This window comes from Contarinia nasturtii, unplaced genomic scaffold (assembly GCF_009176525.2).
Source record: "Contarinia nasturtii isolate CC-2019 unplaced genomic scaffold, AAFC_CNas_1.1 Cnas_scaffold_1240, whole genome shotgun sequence".
NCBI classification, from domain to species: Eukaryota; Metazoa; Arthropoda; class Insecta; order Diptera; family Cecidomyiidae; genus Contarinia; species Contarinia nasturtii.
Window position 1 is genome coordinate 592,141 of NW_022198581.1, and position 25,921 is coordinate 618,061.

General features: G+C 34.4%; 1 protein-coding gene across 2 annotated transcripts; it reads left to right on the plus strand.

Moving 5' to 3' along the window:
- The first annotated feature begins 1,538 nt into the window (after nt 1–1,538).
- LOC116345179 (RNA-binding protein MEX3B) lies at nt 1,539–25,625 on the plus strand. 2 transcript variants are annotated; one of them, XM_031774352.1, is made up of 6 exons: nt 1,539–1,649; nt 3,464–4,139; nt 4,820–5,727; nt 5,865–6,073; nt 23,128–23,981; nt 24,090–25,625. In XM_031774352.1, exons 3-6 carry the CDS (start codon nt 5,471–5,473, stop codon nt 24,507–24,509), a joined length of 1,740 nt encoding a protein of 579 aa, XP_031630212.1. In that variant the 5' UTR covers nt 1,539–1,649; nt 3,464–4,139; nt 4,820–5,470; the 3' UTR covers nt 24,510–25,625. The 2 variants fall into 2 exon arrangements, with proteins under 2 accessions (XP_031630212.1, XP_031630213.1); XM_031774353.1 differs by having other exon boundaries at nt 1,571–1,616.
- The last annotated feature ends 296 nt before the right edge of the window (nt 25,626–25,921 follow it).

Sequence of the window (25,921 nt, forward strand, 5' to 3'; positions counted from 1 at the left end):
TTATGCAAAAGAAAAAACAGAAGCAGCAGTCATGATGTAAGTGTGCGTACAACGTGTGGTTGAGCACATTTTTCGGTTCGTCTATTGCTGCTGTCCTACTGTCACTAGTACAGTAGACGCAACTTCCCGCTAAGTTCAAAGACTTTTTTTTTGTATTGTCGAAATACCGGCATGCTTCTAATTTATCACATTGACGACAAAAACATGCTTTCTTTGGTCTAGAGAACGATATCATGCATATATACTCTTTTGCGCGCTGGACAAAATTAATGTTTTATGTCCACCTTATCATCTGCTCATACGGTACATTATAAATTGTGTCTTTTCTCACTCTTGTTTTTACTCTGACTACATCGCAAATTGTTGCAATTTTTTTAATATTCTTTTTTACTCTGTTTCCATTGGTCTCACATTTCGATTTGATGACACAGTGTGTTCGATGTTGTTGTTGTTTTTTTTTTTGTTGGTGCTAATACTATGAAACGTATAGTCGCCCGAATAGGCCGAGTGAATGTATTTGCCTCTCTGTCGTTCGTATTGTCCTGTGCTCTTTGCTCACCGTCTGGCGAGTAATAATCAACATAAAACGTTTGCATAGTAAGGAATCGCATTCAATATAAATATACATGTACAACATACATTCGAATCTAAATCGCATACACTTTTTCATAATGCCATGCTTGTTCTGCTGTGTATATATGTTGTTGAAATATAATCGACATTTTGGTATGGTGAGTGCGGGTTGTATGCGAATGTAAAGAGCGAGCGAAAAATAAAAATTCAAACAAAAAAGACATTTTTTTTATACGTACTAATCGTTGGGGCTTTTGGAACTATGGTTTGATTAAATAAATTAGAGCAAAATACCAATTTTGATGAATTTTCTCGTGTTCAAATGTATCCCAATGCTCCCCATCATCACACATTGTATTCACATTGGTTTGTTTTGTGATACCATGCTATGTATGCGCAAAAACTACGATATGATCATGAGTGCATGAATATACCGTTTATTGCCAGTGTATTTGGCATCGAATTTGGTGCGTTTGTATTTGAAATCTCACTTTTTTCCTCTCACTCTCTCCCGCTATCCTTTTGCCGATGCAGAAAAAGTCCGATTGAAATTTTTATACAGCCGCCCGTGTGCTATAGTTATTGTAATAGTATTTGCACATTTTGTATTGGTATGTTTACGGCTGTATATGAATTCATGTCGCTTTGTACCTTACAAACAACATTCACAGATGTTGTATGCGACCGAAAAGTATCAGACAACACACAGCCGATGGTGCCGCTGCTGCCGTTGCTGCTATTGTTGCTGTTGCTTTCTTCCAATCCTGCTCGATGCCTCTCTCTCATATCAATGTATATGTGTCACTCGGCAACAACATACAATCAAGCAGCACGAATGAGCATATTCCATTGTATATATAGCAATGTGTATGTGCACAATGATACACGGTTGTGCCGAGTAATCCAAGTGTTTGTGATTGTATATGCGCGCTCCTCAGTTTTCTGGTGGTGAGTGCCGAATGGTTCGGCTTTTTACATAAAACAGTTTGCATTTTCAGTCTTAAGACAACCATCGCACTGAATGCATACCCACGACGAAAACGGTAGACGTTCATTTCAATGATATTCATTTATTTGTTAGTATTCAATTCAATTTCGTGTTGATTAATTTTCAAAGAATTTTCTATTTTGTTCCTCCTTAATTTTATTAAACGGGGTGGCAAAATTTCAAATTGTTTGCTGGGGTTTGAATAAAAGTTTTTAACAATTTTGGTACATTTTTACACACATCAAATTTTGCATGCACATGATTAGAAATTTCATTGAATCGGTCAATAAAATTTGATTTTGACAAATCGTTTGCAAAAATTGTAAATAAAAAAAATAAGATCACGAATTAAATCAAAAAGTTCCAAATAATTTATTGTCAAGTTTTTATTTTGGAGTGAATTACCGTTGCATTGATCAATACGCGGTCTGTTAAACAAAAAAAAATTTACAGTTCAAAAAGTGTGTTGAATGCAAGGCATTTTTCATGTTGTTCGTCAATTTTAAAATCATTTGTGTATTGGTGTAAATATTATGTTCTTGTTATAATTCGATGCGAATAGTTTTGTTTGTCGGCATTTGTTCGTGATTTTTCCCAAACCTGACAGCGGTTACATTGATATACATATCATTTTATCTCATCGTATATTGAATGACATTATTGTACACCGAATTCGATTGCATCATCATTCGTTTTCAAAACAAATTCGAACGCATTAATGTATATTTTTGTGAATTTTTCTTTCGATTAAAAACTAATCATCCGAATGCATTTAGATGGATCTTAACCGACTGCATGCTCATACAATAGTTGTTCTCGTTTTTTTATCAGATTCGGTTAAGCACAATCTCACGCAATTTTCGAAACATAACCAAACAAAAAATAAAAAGAAATTCGCAACAGAGCCGAAAGAACAAAAAAGAATAAGTGTTTTAAGGGTGAAAATCGCCAACCGAACAACTGAATAGCATGTGATTTTCAGTGTGACGAACCGTATAGCCGTATTTCGGTATGAAAATGCGGAATCGATTCTTTCGGTATATGAAGAGAGAATTTTCCACCCATTTATCGCTGTGTGTAGCGTTCGTTTTTCGTTTGCGTTCAGCAACCTTTTCCACACAAATGCCATATACAACACACTCACACACATAATCGGGTTGATTGGCCTTTGAAGCGCGCCTCTTTTCACTATATCTATCTATCGGCCTATGTGCAATTGTGTATTTTAGCCAGAGAATGAACGCCAAATATCATATGCAATATGGAATATATAGAAAAATATCTATATGTGTTTGCCACACTAGAACGTCAAATACTGTCATAGAATGAATACTATATGCTTAGATGTGTACGCATATATATTTAAAAAGGATATTACAGTTTGATTGGCTGTGTTACCATCAGAAAGTCAGTAGTAGCTATGCATTTGCGTCGTCGAAAATATATATCATATATATATATACCGGTTCCTTTTTACGTTTGCATTCACTTTAATTCCCCTTTATATTCTTCCTTCTTGGATACATCGCGTGAGACAGAAACCTCTGCAACGCCGCTGCCACTGCAATTTTACGTTACGAAATTTTCATATGAAATACACATAATTCGCGTGAAAATTGATCATGGTTACTATGGGTTCAATCCTCCACCTTGTTTTTGTAAAGCATTATCGCGTCTCCCCAGCACACAAAAACAAATATACTCGCCAAACAATTTGAATTTTTTTCCCCGCTCAATTACATCAATTTAATTGCAATCCATTGAATAACATATCATTTTTTTTTTGACTGCTAGTATTTACCCCATATTTTTGAAACAATATTTATTTTACCTTTATTTCATTCTCTTTCCACTCTATCTCTCTCTCTCTCTTTCTCTCTTTTTCTTTTTCAAAAATTATAGTTAATACAATCGACCGTAGTGTTAAGTGGTAACGTTGTTTTCTACTGTGTGTATATCATTCATAATTGTTTTTCATATATTGTTGTTGTTGTTGTGTACCGTGCGTGTTTTGTGATTCGAATCATACGACGAAAGAAAAGAAAAATTCAATAAAAAAGAAAGAAACAAACAGAAGGACATTTATCGAATAATATAAAAAGCATAAAAACAAAAAGCAACAATTTTGGTTGAAAAACAAAAAGAACCGTTTTAAATATTTCAAAAGACAACAATCAGCAACATAAATTACGAATAATCAACTGTACTAAAACGAAACAGGCAAATAATCCATGTTACATACATTCACAATTGACATGCGCGCGCACATACATAGGCCAAACTAAGCCAGCAACTGTGACTCAAGCGAATAAAAACAAAATCTCAAAGAAATACCACACGCTCGACGAAATAACAAAAAAAAAAAAACAGAACTAAACTAAATCGAAACGTACGCGAAAAAGAAATCATTAACAACAAAAATTATATCATATTCAACATAAATCACATTGATGCCTCCAGTGGAGGTAAAAATGTAAGATTCGAAAAGTAAACAACACTAAACCACACGTAAAAAACAATAAAACGATACGAGAAAAAGTAAGAAAAACTACAAGCAGCACGAAACGACAAAACCAAGGTGAGTACCTAGTTAAATTGCAGTCTGGCGATCAAGAAACACCAATCACAATTATCATTATAAAGGATTGTGGTATATAACACATAAGAAAATCAAAAAGTAAATGGATTTATTATTTAATGAAAATGAAATTGTATTTTGTTTTTCGACAAATCGATCGTGAATTGAAAATTTAACCCTCTTAGACCCTGGTCGATTTGTTTGAAAATGAATCCATGAAGCATGGACTATTGATTTCGAGCAATTGAGTATCGATGCAGGAAAACAACCACCAAACACAACAGACCCCGTCAAAATTCTATATATTTATTCCAATTGCGTTGCCACAGCAACTGCGCGCGCTCATAGTTCATTCACCCACTGAGGAAGTGATCGAAGCATCAAAATGTTTGGAGAAATAGACACATCCAATTTTAATGATGTTTTCATTCCACTTACAATTCTGGCTATTAGTTTAACAGATGAAGGGGATTATGTCACGGAAAATCAAATCTTTGTATCGAATAAATTTTCAATCACTGGTTCACTTATTCAATATACTATATCAATGTATTGTTATCGAAAGACAGTGACTAAAAAATATCTCATTACCTTTTGATGTTCGTCAAATACTATTTCAAGCTACAAATAATTCTCTACATTTGTTTACATCGATTTTCTTTATCTTTTTCTTTTTTCAGAGCAATACGACTGAAGCAAATTTCCTTAATTTTTGGTGTTAGTTCTTAATTGAAATTTTTTTTACATTTATTATAAGTCCAGCGTACAGTTTTATTCTTAAATATTTAAAAAAAAAAAACAACAAAACAAGTCGAACAATAAGAAAAGAATATTTTTATTTCGTTTTTTGTACAAAAAAAAAGAGAGAGAAAAATTATCGGTATAATAAAAAATTAACGTCATCATACTCACAAATCATTAAGGTGCCAAACACAAAACCGAAGTTAAAGATACATCACATTTAATTATATAAAAAAAGAAACAAACCGAATCGATTCACATTTTCTTTTCTCCATTTAATAATAAAACAAACTGACGATAAATAAAAAGTTACTCGCGAAAAATAAAGTTATCAATTTGTGCCAGTTCAAACGGGATATAGACTAAAATTTATTGTAGATAAAAGAATCGAGAAAAGTGTTTTTTCGCGTTCCCCACAATACAAATATTACCAAAATAAAGCGATAAATTTGATAAAAAGAAAGTTTGTTTTCCAAACAATTTGATAATACGAGAAAGAAAAGAAGAAGCCCCAAACAATTAATAAAAAAAAACAACAACAAAAATAGTGTAAAAAGAACCAGACTATAATAAAAAAAGCCACAGCAAAAATGTCGGTGTTATTTGCGGAAATGGATCCCACGAATGGACCAAATCCATTGAGCGTTTGCGGTCAAAAAAATCAAAAACCGCCACAAGCGACACAGCCACAACAACTGCCATCACCAACTTCATCATCATCAGCCGCAGCATTGCAACTCGCCTTTGAATTATCGATGCTGTCCTTATCGTCGTGCAACAACAATGTTGCCAATGAAATGATTGTGAATATGGGAAACGATCATCAACAGCAACACAAATCGTGCAGGTAAATTTTTGCACAACTTTTAGGTTTTTTTTTGCTTTTCTCTCTTTAACAAATAAAAAAAAGAGAACTAAACCATAAAAAAAATGAATTTCTCAATTTTTGTTGTTATTTTTCACGGTCTGTATCATCGCTTTCAGCAATAACAAATCACCCTCATCATCGCTCAGTCCCAATGATGTCGGCGGCATGAATGGAATAAATAGTGTTTTATCAAATAATATTGGATTAAGTGCGTTCACAACGATGTTACCAAATTTGGATGATCGATCGAAGAAATCACAAAATATGACCGAATGTGTGCCGGTGCCAAGTTCAGAGCATGTCGCTGAAATTGTCGGACGACAAGGTAATTAAATCGCTTTGTTAGTTTTATTTTGTACACTGCACTTTTTGTGCTCTTTTCTTTCAGCCATTGCATTTTTTTGTCGGTTAGGTTTTTTTCCTTCTTGTTCTTCTCAAACTTATTAAACTCATTGCATGCGTGCGACCGTCAATCGATCAGAGAAAAAAACACACATACAAACACATGCATTTCGTATATTATTTAAAGAACAAAACGATGACAATGACCATTTCGATCAATGATTTCATCGATGTTATAGCCTATAGGCTGTTTTTGTTATTTGCACCAAGTATTTTCAAGAAATTGTTGCATTCAGTCGTTAAATATCCATTCGAATTTGTTATTTGTTCAACATTGCAATTGCAACTAGTGTGTGGATATACTTTGATATACTATATTTTATTTTTATATGCAAAAAAAAAAGAAAACAAAACACACAACCGAACAGAGAGGAATATAAAAAAAACTATCACAGGCATGCGGCTAACTCGTTTCATTTCTTTGTGTATTGCGAAAATTGCCAAGAATTAAATGAAAAACAAAAATTCCGTAGTTGAGAATTGAAAAGAAGACACCAAAAGCGAGCGGACCAAGCAGGCACAAAGATGCATATTATATATAAGTGTGTTTATATGTATGGCCCTTCACTTACACATTTTATAATTATATATTCGCCGTTGTGTGTAGAGTTTGTTAATGTTGATGAAGTTTTTTTTTTTCGCTCGTATTTTGTGTATATTCGAAATGCTACCCAATCTGAAGAGCCTTTGTTTAAACCACCACCACAACAAAAACAATGAAAAACTGGCGCAATTTGATAAAAATTTATTCTTGGTTGGGCAACATCCACTCATGCTTCTCTCCTTGTATATTCTCTTTTAACCTGTGTTATCGCGCTGCCATCCTCTCTCTCTCACACACACACTCTCTTGCTCTATCTGTATCTCTTTCATTCTCTTATATTCTCGTGCAGTGTTCAGCATGCAACTAGCTTAACGTTTGCGCGGTTTTTCGCCATTCTATTGTTGTTGCTTTTGTAGTATTGTCTGAATTATTATTCTATATGTCGTTGAATGTTTTGAGAGAATGAGAAACGGGCGAAAAAGGAATCCAGTATAAAAGAATAGCCCTAACGATGTGCGGTTTAGATTCTTCGCAATAAAAAAGAAAACAACTGCCGCAAAGCGAACTTATGCCTACCAGCCTTTGAACAACTGACAGAGACGACAGCGAACAGTGTGAAAGAGAGCGAAAGCGTACGCGAAATAAAGCAACATAATATACAAAATGGCATGATGGTGAATGATCGTTGCAAGGTCATTGTCTCAAGCATGTATACGTGCATTATTTGTATTCATACAAAGAATCACAGACACATACACACCACGAAAGATGCAATAAACAGAAATCTTTCGTTCAACGAACCTTCATGAAGAGCACATTATAATCATGTGTGCAGCGGCAGCTATGGCGTTGGTATGAATAAATGTGTTTATATGCGATATGCCCATGGCGACCGAATAAACTGAATGAACAAAATATGATTCGACTGTTGCGCCAATTTCAATATTGATCTGGTTTACCTGTCGAGACCGATCGAAATATATGTGAACATTAAATTTGGTTCGGTATAGCAAAGATTTTTTTTTTGTTGTATTCATTGCATTTTGCGGTTGACATTGCGTGCATTACATACGAAAGGAAAACTCATAACACCACGCCACGCGAGAATTTATCCCAAATCACATATGTGAAACAGGAAAAGTGAACAGCTAATGAAACAAATCACTAGCACGAAGTATTCAAGAAATCAGAAATAAAATATGCTGTTGAATACCTATTTTGCGAATATGAATTGGAAAAGGGACTAAATATAGTAAAAAAAGAAGTAAAAGGCAGCGGAGACAACCAAAGCCACCAACAAGGCTGCCCGCATTCATTTCAGCGAATGTGTGCGCGCCATTTTTCTCTTTGTCACTCTCATGTCGTGCATACGATCGAACTAAAATGCGTTGATTTCAATGCGCTAGTCTGTGCATCTCCCGATACACTGGCGACCTAGCTTCGTTATTTTTTATACGCGAATCTATTTAATTGTACGAAAAATGTTGCTCTTGCTATTTCAACTCGCCTTTCTTCCTATATTTCATTGGTCGCTTTATTCATTCGATCACTCTAATTCTTTAATTGTCTAAAAAAAAAACTTTTTTTACAAACACGAAAAAAAAATCAATCGTTTCTTCAGCCGCATTATTTGTTATTGTCCATATTCGTATATTATTTACGTTTTGTATGTGATTCGGTTGTTTTTCAGTCGTTGTCGTTGCTGTCGTCTTCTTCTGTTTTTGCAACTATACAACAGTTTTTTTTCTCTCTGCTCAGCACACAACGTGTGAGAATTTTCTCTTGAGCATAGTGTTTAGACTCGACGAAACAGGCTACTAACAGCCGTACTAGTGTGCCGCTGTTTCGCTTTCATCAAGCCATTCTTGACATTCGCTTTTATATTGTTTCGCGCACACATCGATATTTGGATTCTGGAATGAATGTGTATTTTTGTGCTGCTGCTGCTGCTGCTGTTGGTGTGGTGTTCTTTTTTATCGTCTTATTTATTGCTGATTTTTGTTGTTGTTGTGTTGTTGTTCGGTTCATCGTTTTGTTGTGGCTTAATGTTTGGGATAGCATCGCTCTCACTCTCTTCTTTGTTCAAAATACATTTATTAAATGTACAATATCGCCTAACTAAAAAAAAGATGAAAAAAAAACTGAAAAAAGAGCATGCAAAAGGAGTCGAGAGGAGTCAATGCTTGTTTAGCATTTAGAAGAAGATGAAGATGGAACAAAACAATAACGACGACGACTAAGACTGGGTAAAATACAATGCGCAGAAAAGCACTTGATAAAGAACACGTTGATGACGATAATGATCGCCATATGATAAAGAACATGCATTCATGCACCCGGCACAAATGCTTGACTGTGCCAATTGCTTGAATGTTGTGAATGTGTATGTATATAGATTTCAAGTTGAAAGGGAAAAAAATGTATGAAATTTTATGAGAAACAAAGCACAACAACAAAAAAAAGACGCGTATAAACGCGAGAGACACAAAAATAAAACGAAAAGAAATAAAACATGCAGCACGCACATAGCCAGAGACAGAGAGAAGGAACAACAGTCAGCCCAGGATCATTATCATTGATGCGTCGAAATAGTGCCAGGCCATGTGAATCTACATATCGTGGCTATGCGAATAACCCATAATGTGATTGAACTGATGCGCACGATGCATAGTCTGTTTCCTCCTCGTGCATTTTCTTGCTACTTTCTGTTCACAAACTAAATACATTCACACACACACACAGTCAACAACAACGGCGTTTAAAATGTGTTGTTGCTATTTCACGGAGTTCAGAATGTGCACAGGTCCGATCTGCATTTTTCATGCGCACAGTTCTATACAGTTCTTTTTTTCCTCTCTTTAAATATAAATTCAGCAAAATAATAATGAGATTTTCGTGTGTTTTAAATAAATCAAAATAATTTGTTTAATTTTTACTTCAACACACTATTGAATTTATTAGAAAACTCAAATGTACATTTCAGAAGCTATGCTTCCTTCATCAGTGAGAATGTGAAACAAACTGACACAATTTACAAAAACCAAATGACAATAAAAGCAATGATATATGGTTTCTATTTGCAAACATATTAAATTTTAAATGACCAAAAATGAAATGTATGCTATGTTTTAAATTTGAATCTTACTGAAATTGAATTTCTATTTGCAAATTCTTAAATGACCCAGAATGAAATGTTTACTATGTTTTTTAAATTTTAATCTTACTGAAAATTGAATTTTTGATTGGACCATCATTTTCATTCATTAAATTATTTCGATTTTTATGTATAAAATATGACTCAAATGCATCTAATTCATAATATTTGTTTACATTTTTAAGCAATTTTAATTGTGCTTCATTAGTTTGATGATCTTTCTCTTTCATATGTTTGGCCACGCTTGACTTGTCGACCTCCAATCTTTTCGTGTGTGCATCGTGTTCACCGTATCGTATGATAATTTTCCTACGTGATTGGCCTATGTATTCTTCGTCACAGATTGCACATTTGATTGAGTATATTCCCGACTGATGTTTATCGTCGATTTTATCCTTTGAACCACCGATCAAATGTTTGAGTTTTTTATCACTATATTCGCTAATTTTGATGTTATGGATGCTCAAAATCTTCCTGATATTTCGTGTTAATACAGGATAGTAACAAATACTTGACCAAAGGTCAATGCCACTCTCACTGTCATCTCTTATGGTGTTCAATGTGGTGTATTCTCTTAGTTCTTTCTTTCTTTTGTGTGCAATTAACAAATCATCAATCAGTTGTTCAGTGTAACCATTTATATTTGCAATTTGTTTTATTCGCTGTATTTCTTTGGTCAAATTTTCTTCACTCATTGGAATGTTGAGCGCTCTATATATCATCGAATGAAAACTTGCAATTTTGTGTTGAAAAGAATGAAATGAATCCGATGTAATGTATCGACCCGTGGTGGTTGGTTTGCGAAAAATATCAAATTCAAGCTTTCCTGCGTTGCGACTGATGGTTAAATCAAGGAAATTCAGTTTATCTTCTTGCTCTTCTTCATACGTAAACTTGATCGAGGTATATCTTGTGCCATTTAAACGGTTCAGAAATTGTCTCAAACCTTGCTTTTTCATAATTGCATAAACATCATCCACATATCGATACCAAATGCGTGGAAAATTTCCCTCTTTCCTCAACTCCGTTTCAAAGTTTGACAAAAACAAATTGGCCAAAAATGGACTCAATGGTGAGCCCATACAGCATCCAAATTCTTGACGATAGTATTTTCCGTTATAAAAAAAATAAAATAAAACAAATTGCAAATATAAATGGTTACACTGAACAACTGATTGATGATTTGTTAATTGCACACAAAAGAAAGAAAGAACTAAGAGAATACACCACATTGAACACCATAAGAGATGACAGTGAGAGTGGCATTGACCTTTGGTCAAGTATTTGTTACTATCCTGTATTAACACGAAATATCAGGAAGATTTTGAGCATCCATAACATCAAAATTAGCGAATATAGTGATAAAAAACTCAAACATTTGATCGGTGGTTCAAAGGATAAAATCGACGATAAACATCAGTCGGGAATATACTCAATCAAATGTGCAATCTGTGACGAAGAATACATAGGCCAATCACGTAGGAAAATTATCATACGATACGGTGAACACGATGCACACACGAAAAGATTGGAGGTCGACAAGTCAAGCGTGGCCAAACATATGAAAGAGAAAGATCATCAAACTAATGAAGCACAATTAAAATTGCTTAAAAATGTAAACAAATATTATGAATTAGATGCATTTGAGTCATATTTTATACATAAAAATCGAAATAATTTAATGAATGAAAATGATGGTCCAATCAAAAATTCAATTTTCAGTAAGATTAAAATTTAAAAAACATAGTAAACATTTCATTCTGGGTCATTTAAGAATTTGCAAATAGAAATTCAATTTCAGTAAGATTCAAATTTAAAACATAGCATACATTTCATTTTTGGTCATTTAAAATTTAATATGTTTGCAAATAGAAACCATATATCATTGCTTTTATTGTCATTTGGTTTTTGTAAATTGTGTCAGTTTGTTTCACATTCTCACTGATGAAGGAAGCATAGCTTCTGAAATGTACATTTGAGTTTTCTAATAAATTCAATAGTGTGTTGAAGTAAAAATTAAACAAATTATTTTGATAAATTCAGCTCATTTTCAACCACATTTTTTTCTTAAATATGATGCTAAAAGATGCAATATCAATAATGCGAATGAAAAAAAAGTGAATTTAATTCTCAATCGATCAATTGATAACGTCGTCAATTGATATGAATTAAAAGTCAGTTTGTTGCCCAGCATGGAAGCAAATTCAAAATTGAATATTTTCAATTTTGGTATTCGATCTTTTAAATTTTCAATCAATTTAATGGTAGTCATTCTCATAGATGCGGTTTGATTTTGGTTATATTCCTTTTATTATGAATTCGGTAAAGAAGCAAAAAAAAAAAAAACGAAAACAAAAGAAAAAAGAACGAGTCAGTCAGAGAGCATTTCTGACATTGGACTGACGCCAAATTCATTGCATTGGCATGTTTTTGCAATTTATTTTTTCACGCATCGAATATTTCTTCGTCATTTTGTCGCTTTGACTTAGAATTATCCAAATAGATATTAATTAAGTCGATGCATCGCAAGAATAGAAGAAAATAAAAATTCGATCACACATCCTATTCGCATTGAAATGGCATGCAGTTCTTAGTCATAGATTTAATTATGAATCGCACAAATCATCTGGATTATACCAATTTCCTTGTCAAAAAAACAACAACAACAACAATCAAATATCCCAACAAGTATTTTTCCGACCACAAGATGTGCGCAGTAAATACGATTTTGCTGAATAAACGATGACAAAATAAAACACTTCATCTCATCAGAGTCTCTCTCTTACACATTTGTGCGTGTTTTGTTTTGTTGCGATTTTGTGTAGTGCATGTATTTTTAGGAATTCGTTGATTTTTGGTTTTGAAAATCGCACGCGGACGAACATCGTCTGTCTATCTGTGCATCACATTGCGGTTAGCATTGCTGCCAAAGGCACTCAATAATAACATACATACTATCTCCCTTTTTACGCTCATTGCACTGACAAAACTACGCAAAAATAAATCAATGAACTTATAAAAACAATTTTTTTTGTCAAATAAATACACAAGTATAACACTACAAAATTGAATAAACACACACATTGCGTTTGTCTGTTATGCTGTGAAATTCGCAGCAAAAAACCCCAACAACAACAATAACTCACAATCCTATTTTATTTGTAATGTTGTTTGCTTTTTTGGTTGGCAAATTTGTCATCCGGATAAGTCATGAACTTTCACGAGCTCTTGCGCTCCTTCTCACAGATTTTTCTCTGTCATCTCATCCACCATGTGATAAAGCTAGGCAAAGTGTTTAACTATTTTGGTGCATACAACACTTACGATGTGCCAGTATTTGTGTACATTACCGGACAATCGATATACCAATGGTCGAAAAACTTTCTATCAACGTATAAAATTCCGAATGGTGTAACACATGAATCTTAACTCCATAGAATGGAACATTTATTTTCTCGTTGAATGAATTATAATAAGAGTATTTGGACCTGAACTAGTAGTATCTTACTATTTTCATTGTATGACAGTCGAAAAACAACGATTATTATGGTCTATGGACCTGCCTCACTGTAATGTCAATGAAAATAATCGATCGTTTTAACTGTATTACAATTGTTTAATGAAATTTTCGTGCGTTCAATAAAATGATAAGTGCATTGTAATCTTGCACAGTGCTTCCGGTATAAGTCATTCATCTTTCATTGTGCCGAACTCAGGATCCAAAGCATACATTGCATAAAACTTTATGCATTGTCCCATTGACGTTTCATTGCAAGAAAAATTCCAGGCAAAAACACTTGAACAGTTCAGTTTCATATACAATGTCGAAACCGAGAGAAAGAGGAAGAATTTTAACCCGTACAGTATACGTGGTGATTGTACTCTCCCAAAAGAGTTTTTGGGAATAATTGGAGCGAAGTGTTGTGATTTACATTTTGGGATTAGCGCCAATATATTTCGTACTCTATGAGTTTAATCATATATAGCAAAAACGGGCGTATATTGACGATGGCGTCATTTATACTTGTTGGTGAAACATACAAATACGTAAATTTAGTAAAAGCCGCCCTTTTGTTTACATCATGCACACGTTCATAAAATATATGTAAAACTTTTCATTAAAGGCTCAAATTATGCACAATTATTTTGTTATCATCGTATACAAAGCATTTGATGCTGCTCTCTCACTCGTTCTTTCAATGTCTATTATTGTGGGTGCTTGTCTGTGTGTGTTAGAGAGTTTTTAAAGGAGAATATTGAACAAAGCATAGCAGCAACAATGATTTACAAGGAAGAGAAACAAATCAGTAGATACTCATTGAGCATCATCAGCATTCAGAATATTAAACAACAACAAAAAGATTACTCAAAGAAATCTTTCACCAACAAACACAGACAGCATTATAAAAGCAATGCACATTGCACGTTATGAGCACCGAAATGCGTGTCGATGCGCAAAACAATGAACGCGATAGCGTTCCTTTTGTATGTGTGTTTGTATACGTGTTTGCGAGTATATGCTAGTGTTATACGAGCGCGGCAAATACCATCGGCAAAGCAACGGATATACAAGCACAAAAAAAAATAAAAAAACAAAATCATATCGGATCGTGAAAATCTTGCAGCAAAACCACTTTCCTATATTGTCAATGCTGGAATCGAACGAAATTGCATATGCATTATACACAGCTGAATAAATCACCTAATAAGGGTCGTGAAAATCAGCAAATGATATTCACGAGCGTATGTGTATGCCATACACGCTCTCATTAATTTTAATGAAACACACACACGCGCGCGTACATGCTTTACACATGCATTCATGTACTTCATTTCACAATTTTAAATATTTCAAAAAAACGTAAACATGAATACAACGCATATTATGCGTTCGACTGATACACACAGCACGCAAAAAAGCTCGGCAAATTTTTCCATTCAGTTTTTGAAGAGGGCCCAACAAATAACGCCCAGCAACCAAACATTATGACCGCTGTCATGCATTTCCAATTTATATCAATGATTCACTGCGTTCGTATTTCCATCCCCCAAAAAATCATGCATTAACACAACGTTTGAATGTCATTCACTTGATTTGTACACATCGCTCGCTGAGTGGCGTTTGTTTAAATTGAAAATATGCGGTAATAATAATGAAAAACTGAAAAAAATAAAAAGCTGCGATTTGCAATAATTGCGATTTGTAATTCGGTACTTTATCTTGCTTTCTCTCTCTCTCTCTCTCTCTCTCTCTCTTGAACAAAATTGAGTATAATTCAAGTGGTATAACAAACTGAGTTTCATGTGCATGAAAATATAATGGAAATCAGTTTGGTTGCAGATAAAATGGATTCGCTTTTGACCGAAGGAATATAATAAAAAAAAATAACAACCAACAACCCCAAGATCCATATACATGCATTTTATGTGTACATGCAGTACTTGGCACAAAGGAACAAACTATGGATGCTTCGTTTTGTGTATATGCATGTTTGGCCATCATCACGCACCCATATCGCCCCATTCCAAAATTCAAAATCATTTTATGCACTACAAAACTAGTACATAACCAGTGCACATAGAACAAAAAACATCAACAACAACAATAAAATACAGAAAGAATTTGTACAAGTTGTATGTATCGGGCAGCGAGCGAGAGAATACAACGTGTAGTTTGCTCGAATACCAAATGTTTTTCACGCACACGCACACAAACACACATAGTGCCAATGAGCGATCAAGCATCATACAACCACTAAACAAATTTTCCGATACTTCCCTTTTAGTAGAACTGACATACACTATACACATACCGAACATATCGCCCCAACATCGTCAGTTTGAACAAGACGAAAGAACGAACAATCAAGATGTATAGATAGAGAGAGCGAGGGAGCGAGCGAACGAAAGACAAAATATATCGCATATTGATGTAATATAGGTGGATATTATATATTCTACAGAGTTTATTCAACTTTGAACAAAGTTCAGTGCGCCCTCGTCAAACTGCCGTTTTTGTTGAAATGTTCCGCTGTTTCACCACTATGTGCTATCCGTTGTATGCCGTTGTCGTTGTTGTTGTTTTTTTATTCGTTACCATAATACTTTCCACTTCCCAATTCGTCCCGTTTCTTCTATTTTTCAATACATAAAATGTGACGGCATTGCACACATAACGTGCTCTCCACAAATACATTGGGGTGCTCTCCTGTCTCTCTTTCTCGTCCACCAATCAACTATGTGCACAAGTTGCAGTATGCTCGATTGTTTGTACGTTCATATTTACCCTTGTTGTCAATTTTTGTTTTTCCATCGTTTTTTCGTGTTATTTTTTTGTCGTTTCTTTTTGCGAATAATTTGGAAGCAATGTGGCCGAAACGTGAGAATTTATTCTCGATTTTCTATTTTCAAAAGATGGTTGAATATCACACCATTTTTCACAAACGTATAAATGTAATAAAGAGAGAGAAAATCATACATAATAATCTCATAACAGCCGAATTATGAACATAAAAGAATGACGAAAAAGAAACGACAAACACACAGGGCTGACAAATATGAACGAAGACGAAAAACGACTAGGAAAAAATACACACAGCATTAATGTGTTATGTGAACCAAAGTTAAAGTCCTTACAAAGTATAAACCGCGCCAAATGCATGTTGCGCTGCAGAATGAAGATGAAGAAATGAATTCTCGGCTCTTCAACCCGGTCTCTGATTTTATGCTATATGTCTATGCGATGTTTATATTTGCATTTATATTTTCTTTCTTCACTATTTTAACGGGTTTGCGATACATGGAGCATTTTCAGCAGTTTGTATATGTCTTATTGTTCGCATGAGTTTTAAAGCTAATGCTTTCCATACGACAATGTTCATTCTCCCTTGTTTTGTTGGCATGTGTAAGCGTCTCATGCTCCCGTTTCTCTATCCCATTTTATCCCTCTCTCTCTCTCTCTCTCTCTCTCTCCCTCTCTCTTCCACATTCTGTGTGCAGTATATGTATAAATGGATTTCCCGTATATGGAAATTGTACTCGAATATAACGAGAGTAACGAGTAAGTGGATGGAGTATATTGCACCGTTCAATTGCTCGACTGTATTTCCACAACCACTCGCATCGCCTCTCTCTCGCTCTCTTCCCCATTGTATCTTGCATTGAATTCATATTGTCGAGCGGGTACATGCTTTGCTTTTGTATGCGCTTCGCTATATACAAGGGAGCGTACGGGTTTTGTGTGTGTCTGTGTGCGCTTTTGTGAGATTTATGTGCTCGTAGTTTTGTGTATATTTCGAGTAAATATGCCGTAATATACGTTGGGTCGACGCTATTGTTATCACTCCAGAGAGTTCGATGGCGCTTTTGCCATACTGCACGCCATTCAAGAACATTTCCTATATACAATCCAGTAGCATCCATTTATTTCCTTATTTAGTTTTTGGGAGCGTAGTACTTTCGGCCACCAAACTCTCAATCGAATGCAAACTCAAGACAAACGTTGCCCTCAAAATGCTTCAGATGTTGTTTTTTTTCCGTTTTACCATTCTTCCTCTCTTGCTCTCGGCATCTAATCTGCTGTTTCTGTTTCGATTTTGAACAGAGACCATTTGACTTTTACATCGTTTTTCTTTGTTTCAACTCACACTTCTTCGTGTATTTGTATCGCGAGATCCTGTCGTTTCAAAATATTTTCCCGTTGTTTACTTAAAATATATTTCTTTTCGTTAATACTCTTTGTTTCATTGAACTGTTTCGCATTCGTCTTTGAAAAATAATAATAATAATAATAGGACAATAAGATTGCGCATAGAGTGACACAGGAGTGAGAGAAAGAGAATCATGGCGCACAACTTTTTCATTTAAGAATTATTTGAAATTGAGAAGAAAAAAAAAAACGCGAATGTAAAAACTGACAACATTTTTCTCTCACTCCAGTGCAGATTGCGTAAAGTATATTCTTGGCGTGGAACTTTATGTTTACTTTAGTTTCTATTTCCAAATCTATGAACATATTTTTCTTCTCTCGCGCTGTTGTTTTATTTTAGTAGCATTTTTTTCTGCTTTATTTGATTGTCGATTAATTCGCATACTTCGAATTGCCCTGGCCATGCAGTACAAACAGCAATATAGCAGTAGCCATGCAAATATGCAATGATGCATACATTCTACTCATCCCCGATTAGCACAATCAGCATTCCTAGGCCAAAAAAAAGTTGTTCGATTGCATTTTTTGCACGAATAACATGCAATATATATTATAACAAAAGACTTGAGCTGTTATAATACGTCAAAATGCAATCTAATTGTATGGCATTTATTGGGATTTTTCAAAAAAAGTGGGAAGTAGAAAAAAATGATTCATCGTACCTTCCCAATAATGAAGGATTGTAATTCGATATCAATTCTGTTTAAATTCAATCGTATTCAGTTGATTTAAGACACTGAATAAACTGATTTTGAACTCTGTCGAGACATAGAGTGGCACGAATCTGAATTGAAGCGCAAACATACAACACCCGAACAGGAAGAAGAAGAAAAAAAATACCGGGATGTAAATCGAGACGTAAATGTCGCGTGTAATGTAAGTAGCGAAGCTAGCAATGCGGAATGAATTCGATTTTTTAAAAAAAAGCTACATTTCAATCGATTGATTCGAGTTTTATTGTCGAATTTTCTTCAATTTCTTGTCGAATACATAGATTATGAAATATCGGGGTAGAAATTACTATTACTTATCGAGAAGTACTGAATTTGAAAATGACCACAATTGATTTCTTCGCATGAAAACCGTTTTTAATCCCTCCTCATTCATATTAGATAGAATGACATTTTGAAAACTGAAGAGGAAAAAATTGAATTAAATTTCAAAATTACAGAGACTACCCCCTTCAATATAGTTGGAAAATGCAAAATGATGGATCACAGACTTCACAATCTATGTTCCAATATATATTTTCTCTACAAATGTGATTTATATTATTCATAAAAATCCAGGAATTTGCTCAATCAATAAATATTTCATGTTGCACATCATATTCGAATAGAAAAAGAGACAGAGAGAAAAAACATCCTGAACGCGACTCAACTCCCTAACAAAATTAGTTCCTCTTCCTGTGCGTCAAAGGATTGAACAAAATGTATAGCACAATAAAGCGTTACTGCATTTCGTTATTTTTTTTAATATCTCCCCCATTATGTTTCGATTTGTTTGTTGTTTTTGTGTGATCGAATCGCTCATTTGCCTTGAATTATCGTAATTTTGTGGTAATTTTGCGTTTTTTCACAGCAAATGAAACGAAAAAAAGAAGTCAAAACACAACAAAGTAGGAAAAAAATGTGTATACAACATACAGGCGATTGTTGGCGGGTGTTTTTGTTTTGATTTTCCCATTTATTCGTGACGATCAAACACAATACGCCTGTCGCCTAGTAGCAGGTGTGTGTTTATGTGTTTGTACATGTATATGTACATGCGGTGTGTGTTGAGCGTCACAATTATTGTTATTGTTCAGAAGACAGAAGTCAGCATTTCCCGAATGCATATTTTTCCTCTTCTTATTCCTTTTCTCATAATTATATAGACCGTACGTATGGTTATGTGTTTGTGTGTGTGTGTGTGTGTGTGGTAGTACTGGTGACTGACACACGATGGAAATTCCCTCTTCCGCATTTTCATTAGTATTGGTCGGTTTATGTGTATATTTTGCAGTGAAAATGCGCGTCATCATATGCGTGCAATTCGAATAGCATAGAATATATGCATTTAATACATATACAATGAGAGATGGATACGGTAGCAAAGCCAAAGAATTTGTTGAAACATAGACCCCGAATATTGATTTATGTGCTATATGTTTCTCGATGTGGCTCTTTCAAAACACCAAAATGTGAATGAACTCTGGCGAATGAGCCAGTTCTTTGCCACTCTCTTTAGGTTTACTTTTTTGCATTTGTATGTGCATGGTTATGTACAAAAATACATTGGCGCGACTACATTCGTTCTATTCTATGTGGAAAACCGTCGAGATCCACCATCGCGCCACAAAAACAAATGGACATGACTGCAACCGAAAGAGGGAACGAAACAAACCAAATCCAGAATTTAAATTCAATTCATATCGTTCGGTTTTTTTTCTTTCTTCTGTTATTATACATATATAGATATGTCTCTGTGTGTCTGTATTCATAACATTTTATACTAGAGCCTTAGAAACAGTAACATTTTATTCCTGCGCTTTTCTTTTTGCCACCTTTCTTTATTGCCGCGTGCTGTTCCCTTCATTCTTCTGAAGCAACTTTACTGCAGAGTTTTTCTTTTGCATTTTCATCTGTATGTTCAGGTTTTCAATGTTCGTTTATTCATTTTGTACAGAAAGACGGAGAGAAATGCTACTTCTTATATTTTTCTTGCTATTTTTATGAATTGGTTGGCTTTTATTTTTGCTTTCCCTTTTGCCTTCCAAATTCTTAATTCTTTTCAATTATTCAGTGCTCGTACAGATTTTTCTTCATCTTACCACACTTCTGGTTAACACTCTCTTTTTTTTCGTCGCAATAATCCACATGTATTAGGATTTCCCGAACCAATTGACAATTAGTCATATAATATGTATGAAATAGATGATTTGAAATGGAAATGTCTTTCCCTTCAGCTCACTCTAACATCACCTCAGTTATGGGTTAACTTATTTCATGAAATGGAAAACCTGTTCGACGACTCTAATTAAATAAAACTGCGTTAAACATTCAATGAAACAAAATATTCGAATTAAAATTCAAGCTCATTGGGTTGCGTTTATTTTTGCGAAAAATGCACATGTATTTTTCAATTCGTTACTCTTGCTTGTTCGTTAATAAAATCGTGATTAAAATGTTCAACGAATTGAAAAAAAAATTTGGGTGCCAAGCCAGTTTGTATCTCTATCGGGAATGTGCATTGAAAGGCTCATATGACCACCTCGGAATAAAAACAAAACTTTATTTGAGTACACACAATGGCGGTCGGTTTCGAGTTCGGTGTGCAATTAGTGTATATCGATTTTGTAGCAGTAAATGTCGATTTGCTTGTTTCGATGCATTCAAAATGCCTCTATTGCGTGTACTCAGATAAAGTTCAGTATTTATTTCCATTCGTTCACATAGTAAATGTGTAATATGATTGAAAATTCATATGTGCCTAAAATTATTCATCTGATTATGCAAATGATCTACAAATTAGGTACCCAGTGAGATGCATTTGTTTAATCAAAGGCGAGAAGGAAAATGATACAGCGGCTAATGGAAAAGCGGTAAAGGGAGAGACAAGCATTGAATAAATGCGTTTGTGTGTGTGTGTGTTCGTTAATCAAGTTTCAAATGAATGGGCTCGAATTGACGCTTATTTTACCGTTTCCGGGTTGGATGGCTTCCAGCATATTTGGACATTTTATGCGAATGTTATTTAATATTTTTCAAATTATTAGAGAAATGATGAGGCTCTATGTGTGTATGTGTGTGTATCTGTGACTCAAAGTGTGCGCATTCGACGTTTTTTTTTTCGAGTAGTAGTTGGTGTTGTTGTTGCGTTTGTCATTACTGTTGACGATGCGATGATACATTTTCCGAATGATTTACAGGGAATAAGACAAAAAAATAGGTTTTGTGTGCCGTCATCGTGATCATATGAATTTCGTGCTCTAGAACACTCTATCGGTCCGATATAGCGTACCATTGTCGTCTTATATACTATGAAATGCGTACATTGCGGTTCATAGTCACCGTTTTTATGCGTACGTTTCCCAAAGCATGTGCTTTCCAAAACACGCAATCCACTCCATCGCATTTCATTCGTTTTACCAACCCCTCATCTATGCTCGCTCACCACGGAAATATAAACAAATACAAAGGCACATAACACAAACAAATAAGTACACGCAAAAGTATTTAAATGGAATGTCGAAAAAATATGCCTAAATCTTTCAAAGAATTTAAATACGATTTTAAGGGCAAATCACAAAAACATTAAATAACCAAGAAAAGAATGAGAAGAAGGAATGCAGATGAGTTATTAAAAAAAAATGAAACATTTGACATTGTTGGTCAAACGGTGAAACTGAATGATTTCAGTAACTTCTTTTACCACGAATTACCAAATCAGATGCTCGATTTCATTCTATTTGTGTGCTCGCTTTTTTCGATTTAATCGCTATCAGCTTCGCACTTTATTGTTTTGCGCAAAACAGTTTGATATGAGAAAGCATACATTTGATTGTTCTGAGCGCAAAAGCTTTTGTTTAGGTTGTGTGCTATTCTCACTCACTTCCTCCCTTTCGCCCCCCCCCCCCTCTCTGTCGTTCAACCGCTCACTCATTCATTTTCATTCTCTGTCTCTGGATTCTCGGGATGCACTCGATATTTATGATTTACTCACTACACCATTTGGCTAATGGAATGCACCGAAACAATGCATCGAATATAAACGTTAGCCAAATGCGAACAATGTATCATGCATTCCCTCCTTCTTCTCAATCTCTGTTTCCTTGTACTCCGTACAAAATGAATGCTCGACACATATAACAAATATACTGTACCATCATATTTCCATAGTATCTTCACAATAACAATGATATTTCCGTAATATTTTTGCATAAAACTTTAGTAATGTGAAACCAACTACAACCAGAAAGATATACTGAGCATAAAAAAAATCATCAGAAAGAACGCTGAATCAAGAATCAAAGAGAAACGCACATATACATTCATTCAACGAAAAAAAAAAAACTAAATAAATAATGAAAGTGGAGAAAGACAGAGTGCTACTGCTACAAAAATGACTTTTATGATAAAAATATACATTTTCTAGAATAGATCATTAAGTTGTTTCGTTTTCATAATGTTACACATCAAAAGCCAAACGTAAAAACGAAAACAAAGAACAAAAAATGCACACGAATAAATACAAAAAAAAATGAACGAGGTACTAATACTAAACAATTCCGTCATTAAGTATATATGTTTCGCTTTCGCGCAATTGCAATAAAATCTTTTCATGTACATAAATCAATCCAATGCTGCAACAATTTTTATCATGTTTATATCGTGTGTAAATAGAGAATTTGCGAAACGTGATTCTCGGTCATATTTCTCTTAATACATTTATCACCCGTCTAAAGGGACAACGATTTTCTTTTATGTCAAAATATACATGATGTGATATCAATTGAATCAATTCAATTTGAAAAAAAAACTGAATAATGTAATAAAATTAACAAAAAAATGGTTTTCTTTTCATTTGCAGGCTGTAAAATAAAAGCGTTGAGAGCAAAGACTAATACATATATCAAAACCCCGGTTCGTGGTGAAGAGCCAGTATTTGTGGTGACCGGTCGAAAAGAGGATGTATCGAAAGCAAAACGTGAGATTCTATCGGCTGCCGAACATTTCAGTTTGATTCGTGCATCGCGTAAACCATCACTCAGTGGTGTTTCTGGTAAAGGAACGCCAGCCGGACCACCAGCCAATGTTCCTGGTCAAATAACAATTCAAGTACGTGTTCCATATCGTGTTGTTGGTTTGGTTGTCGGACCAAAAGGTGCCACCATCAAGCACATTCAACAACAAACACATACATACATTGTGACACCATCACGAGATAAAGAACCAGTGTTTGAAGTAACCGGAATGCCAGACAATGTACAATCGGCTCGTCGTCAAATTGAAGCGCACATTGCATTGCGCACGGGTAACGCTGCATCGGCTCTAAATGGTCTCAATTCCGGTTTGTTGAACGAATTAAGCAACAGTAACGGCGGTCTGAGTTCATTATTCAATGGCGAAGACACACCCGAAATTTTGGCATCATTGTGCAAAAATGGTCTTGGCTCATTGTTTGGCTACCTGGATGGCAACAATCAACAAGAATTATACAACAATGTAAATGCGTGTCAGAATGTTATGAACGGAAAGAATGATATGGGTGTTGTTAATGTGCTGCCATCATCGGCTGGATCATCAACATGCTCATCAAATAGTTCAACATCTTCACAATCATCGAAGAGTGCCATTATGACATTGCCCGAGCTCATTAACATTTGGAAGCGCAACGATGCAACACCAGTCGATATCGATGAAGGTTTGGGCGATTCACCACAGGTTTGTGTTTTCCTAACGAAATTCCACATTTCGTCAAATTCAATTTTAAATTCTTATAAATAAAATTTGCGTTCTTCTTTCTTTTTTTTCGTGTTCAAATACTTACAGCCCAATATTTGGTCAATGCCAACACCTGGACAATCGTTTGGATCAAGTTCATCGCCAACAGCATCAGTTAGTCCAACTGATTCGCTTCTCGCCTCATTCAATTGCAAAAACAATGGAATGCAACCGAATGCCATCAATATCAATACATTGGTCGGTTTGAATAATATGAAAGGTGTTGTGAATTCAATGAATGGTAATATGAATGGTGTCGGTACCATTTTGTGTGGATCAAAAAGTATAACGGGATCACAGCAGCGTGAATGCATGGTTTGTGGTGACAAAGATGTTAGTGCTGCCTTAGTACCATGCGGCCACAATATGTTCTGTTTGGATTGTGCAAATCGTATTTGTGCCAGTGGCGAATCAGCATGTCCAATTTGCAGTGAAACAGTTATTCAAGCCATTCGAATCATTGCTTAAATAACAACTAAAACAAAAAAAAGCACACACACACTCACACAATTCACGTGCCTGTTGAGGGCGCTTTTGAAGCACCACCAAAGGCCAAGACAAATGAACGAAAACACTCATTCACACACAAAATCACATACACACCAATTTTTAAAAAACGCATTAAAGAAGAAGAAAAAAAACCGATTGAATTTAGTAGTAATTTATAATTAAATCAAAACAAACAAAAAACATGAAATGGAAAAATCTGACGAAAATCACCGCAAACGACTTATTGTAATTTGAATATGTTTATTTGGTAATATATCGATAATGATGATGACGCTCCGGCCCATCAACCAACACTCAGCATATTAATATAAATATATATATTAAAATATATATTACATACTATATATGTACGATTCAACGATATTATAAAAGAAAACAAAATCAATTTTCGTTTGATTATAAGCATTTGATGGAAACAACAACAAAAAAAAACCAGACAATTTTACGCGAAAATTTACCTAAAACTTAAGAGACATCACATTGTCAGCTTGCTGCATTATAATACTCATTCAAATGAGTCATACTGCATTTATTCGATACAAATTTAAATACGTTTATAACCAAAATTTTTAAATTTTAAGAAAAAAAATATTATTCTGACGAACATAAATCACACACACACACAAACAATCGCTCTCGATAAATACAAAACCGAAACATAAAAACACAACCCTATGGACAAGAAACCATACAATTTTTGAACTAAAAATTATAGCTTATAAAGTAACAAATAAATAATTTATATTTGATTATTATTATTATATTTTAGAGATGAATAATATCTAAAGAACTTAAACAAAACCCTAGCGATAACAGCGCATTAATAGAAATAGATTGAGTTAAGATGGTAAAACTGCGCCACTTAAATTGTTGCCGAACCATCTTAACTCCCAAGCATAACAAAAAAATATGAGATTTTAATAGGCAAAAATAAATAAATGTGACGACGAAAAGCGAGTTATTTTAAATTTGGTTCCTTACACATCACAATTTATGGCGGAAATCAAACCTAGATTATGAATTCGCTTCAAAGCCATATTCAAATCAAGCAAGCATTAGAAAAGACATTTTTTTAAAAAAAAAGAAAATTAAATACATTTAAATTTAATTTATTAATACAAGTTATATATGAAACAAACAAAAAAAAATTAATCATGAAGATGATTCAAAAAAAAATCAAGAAAAAAATTTATTGTTCAGTTTTTTCATTCTATTTATTTTTCACAAACAACACATTCGATGGGCAAACGATTGTCATACCAGTGCTCGACACTTTCGGAATAAAATTAGGCGGTAGCACATAGTCTCGTAGTAATTTGTTTGGCAAAGGCAAAATTCGACGAAAATATAAAAGAAAAAATCTATCTAGA

Bases quoted from the DNA above. Each gene is read 5' to 3' on its own strand.
- LOC116345179 (XM_031774352.1), top strand. From the start codon at position 5,471: ATGTCGGTGTTATTTGCGGAAATGGATCCCACGAATGGACCAAATCCA. The intron at 6,074-23,127 runs GTAATTAAATCG...TTTCATTTGCAG, and splicing joins TGAAATTGTCGGACGACAAG to GCTGTAAAATAAAAGCGTTG. The intron at 23,982-24,089 runs GTTTGTGTTTTC...AAATACTTACAG, and splicing joins GTTTGGGCGATTCACCACAG to CCCAATATTTGGTCAATGCC.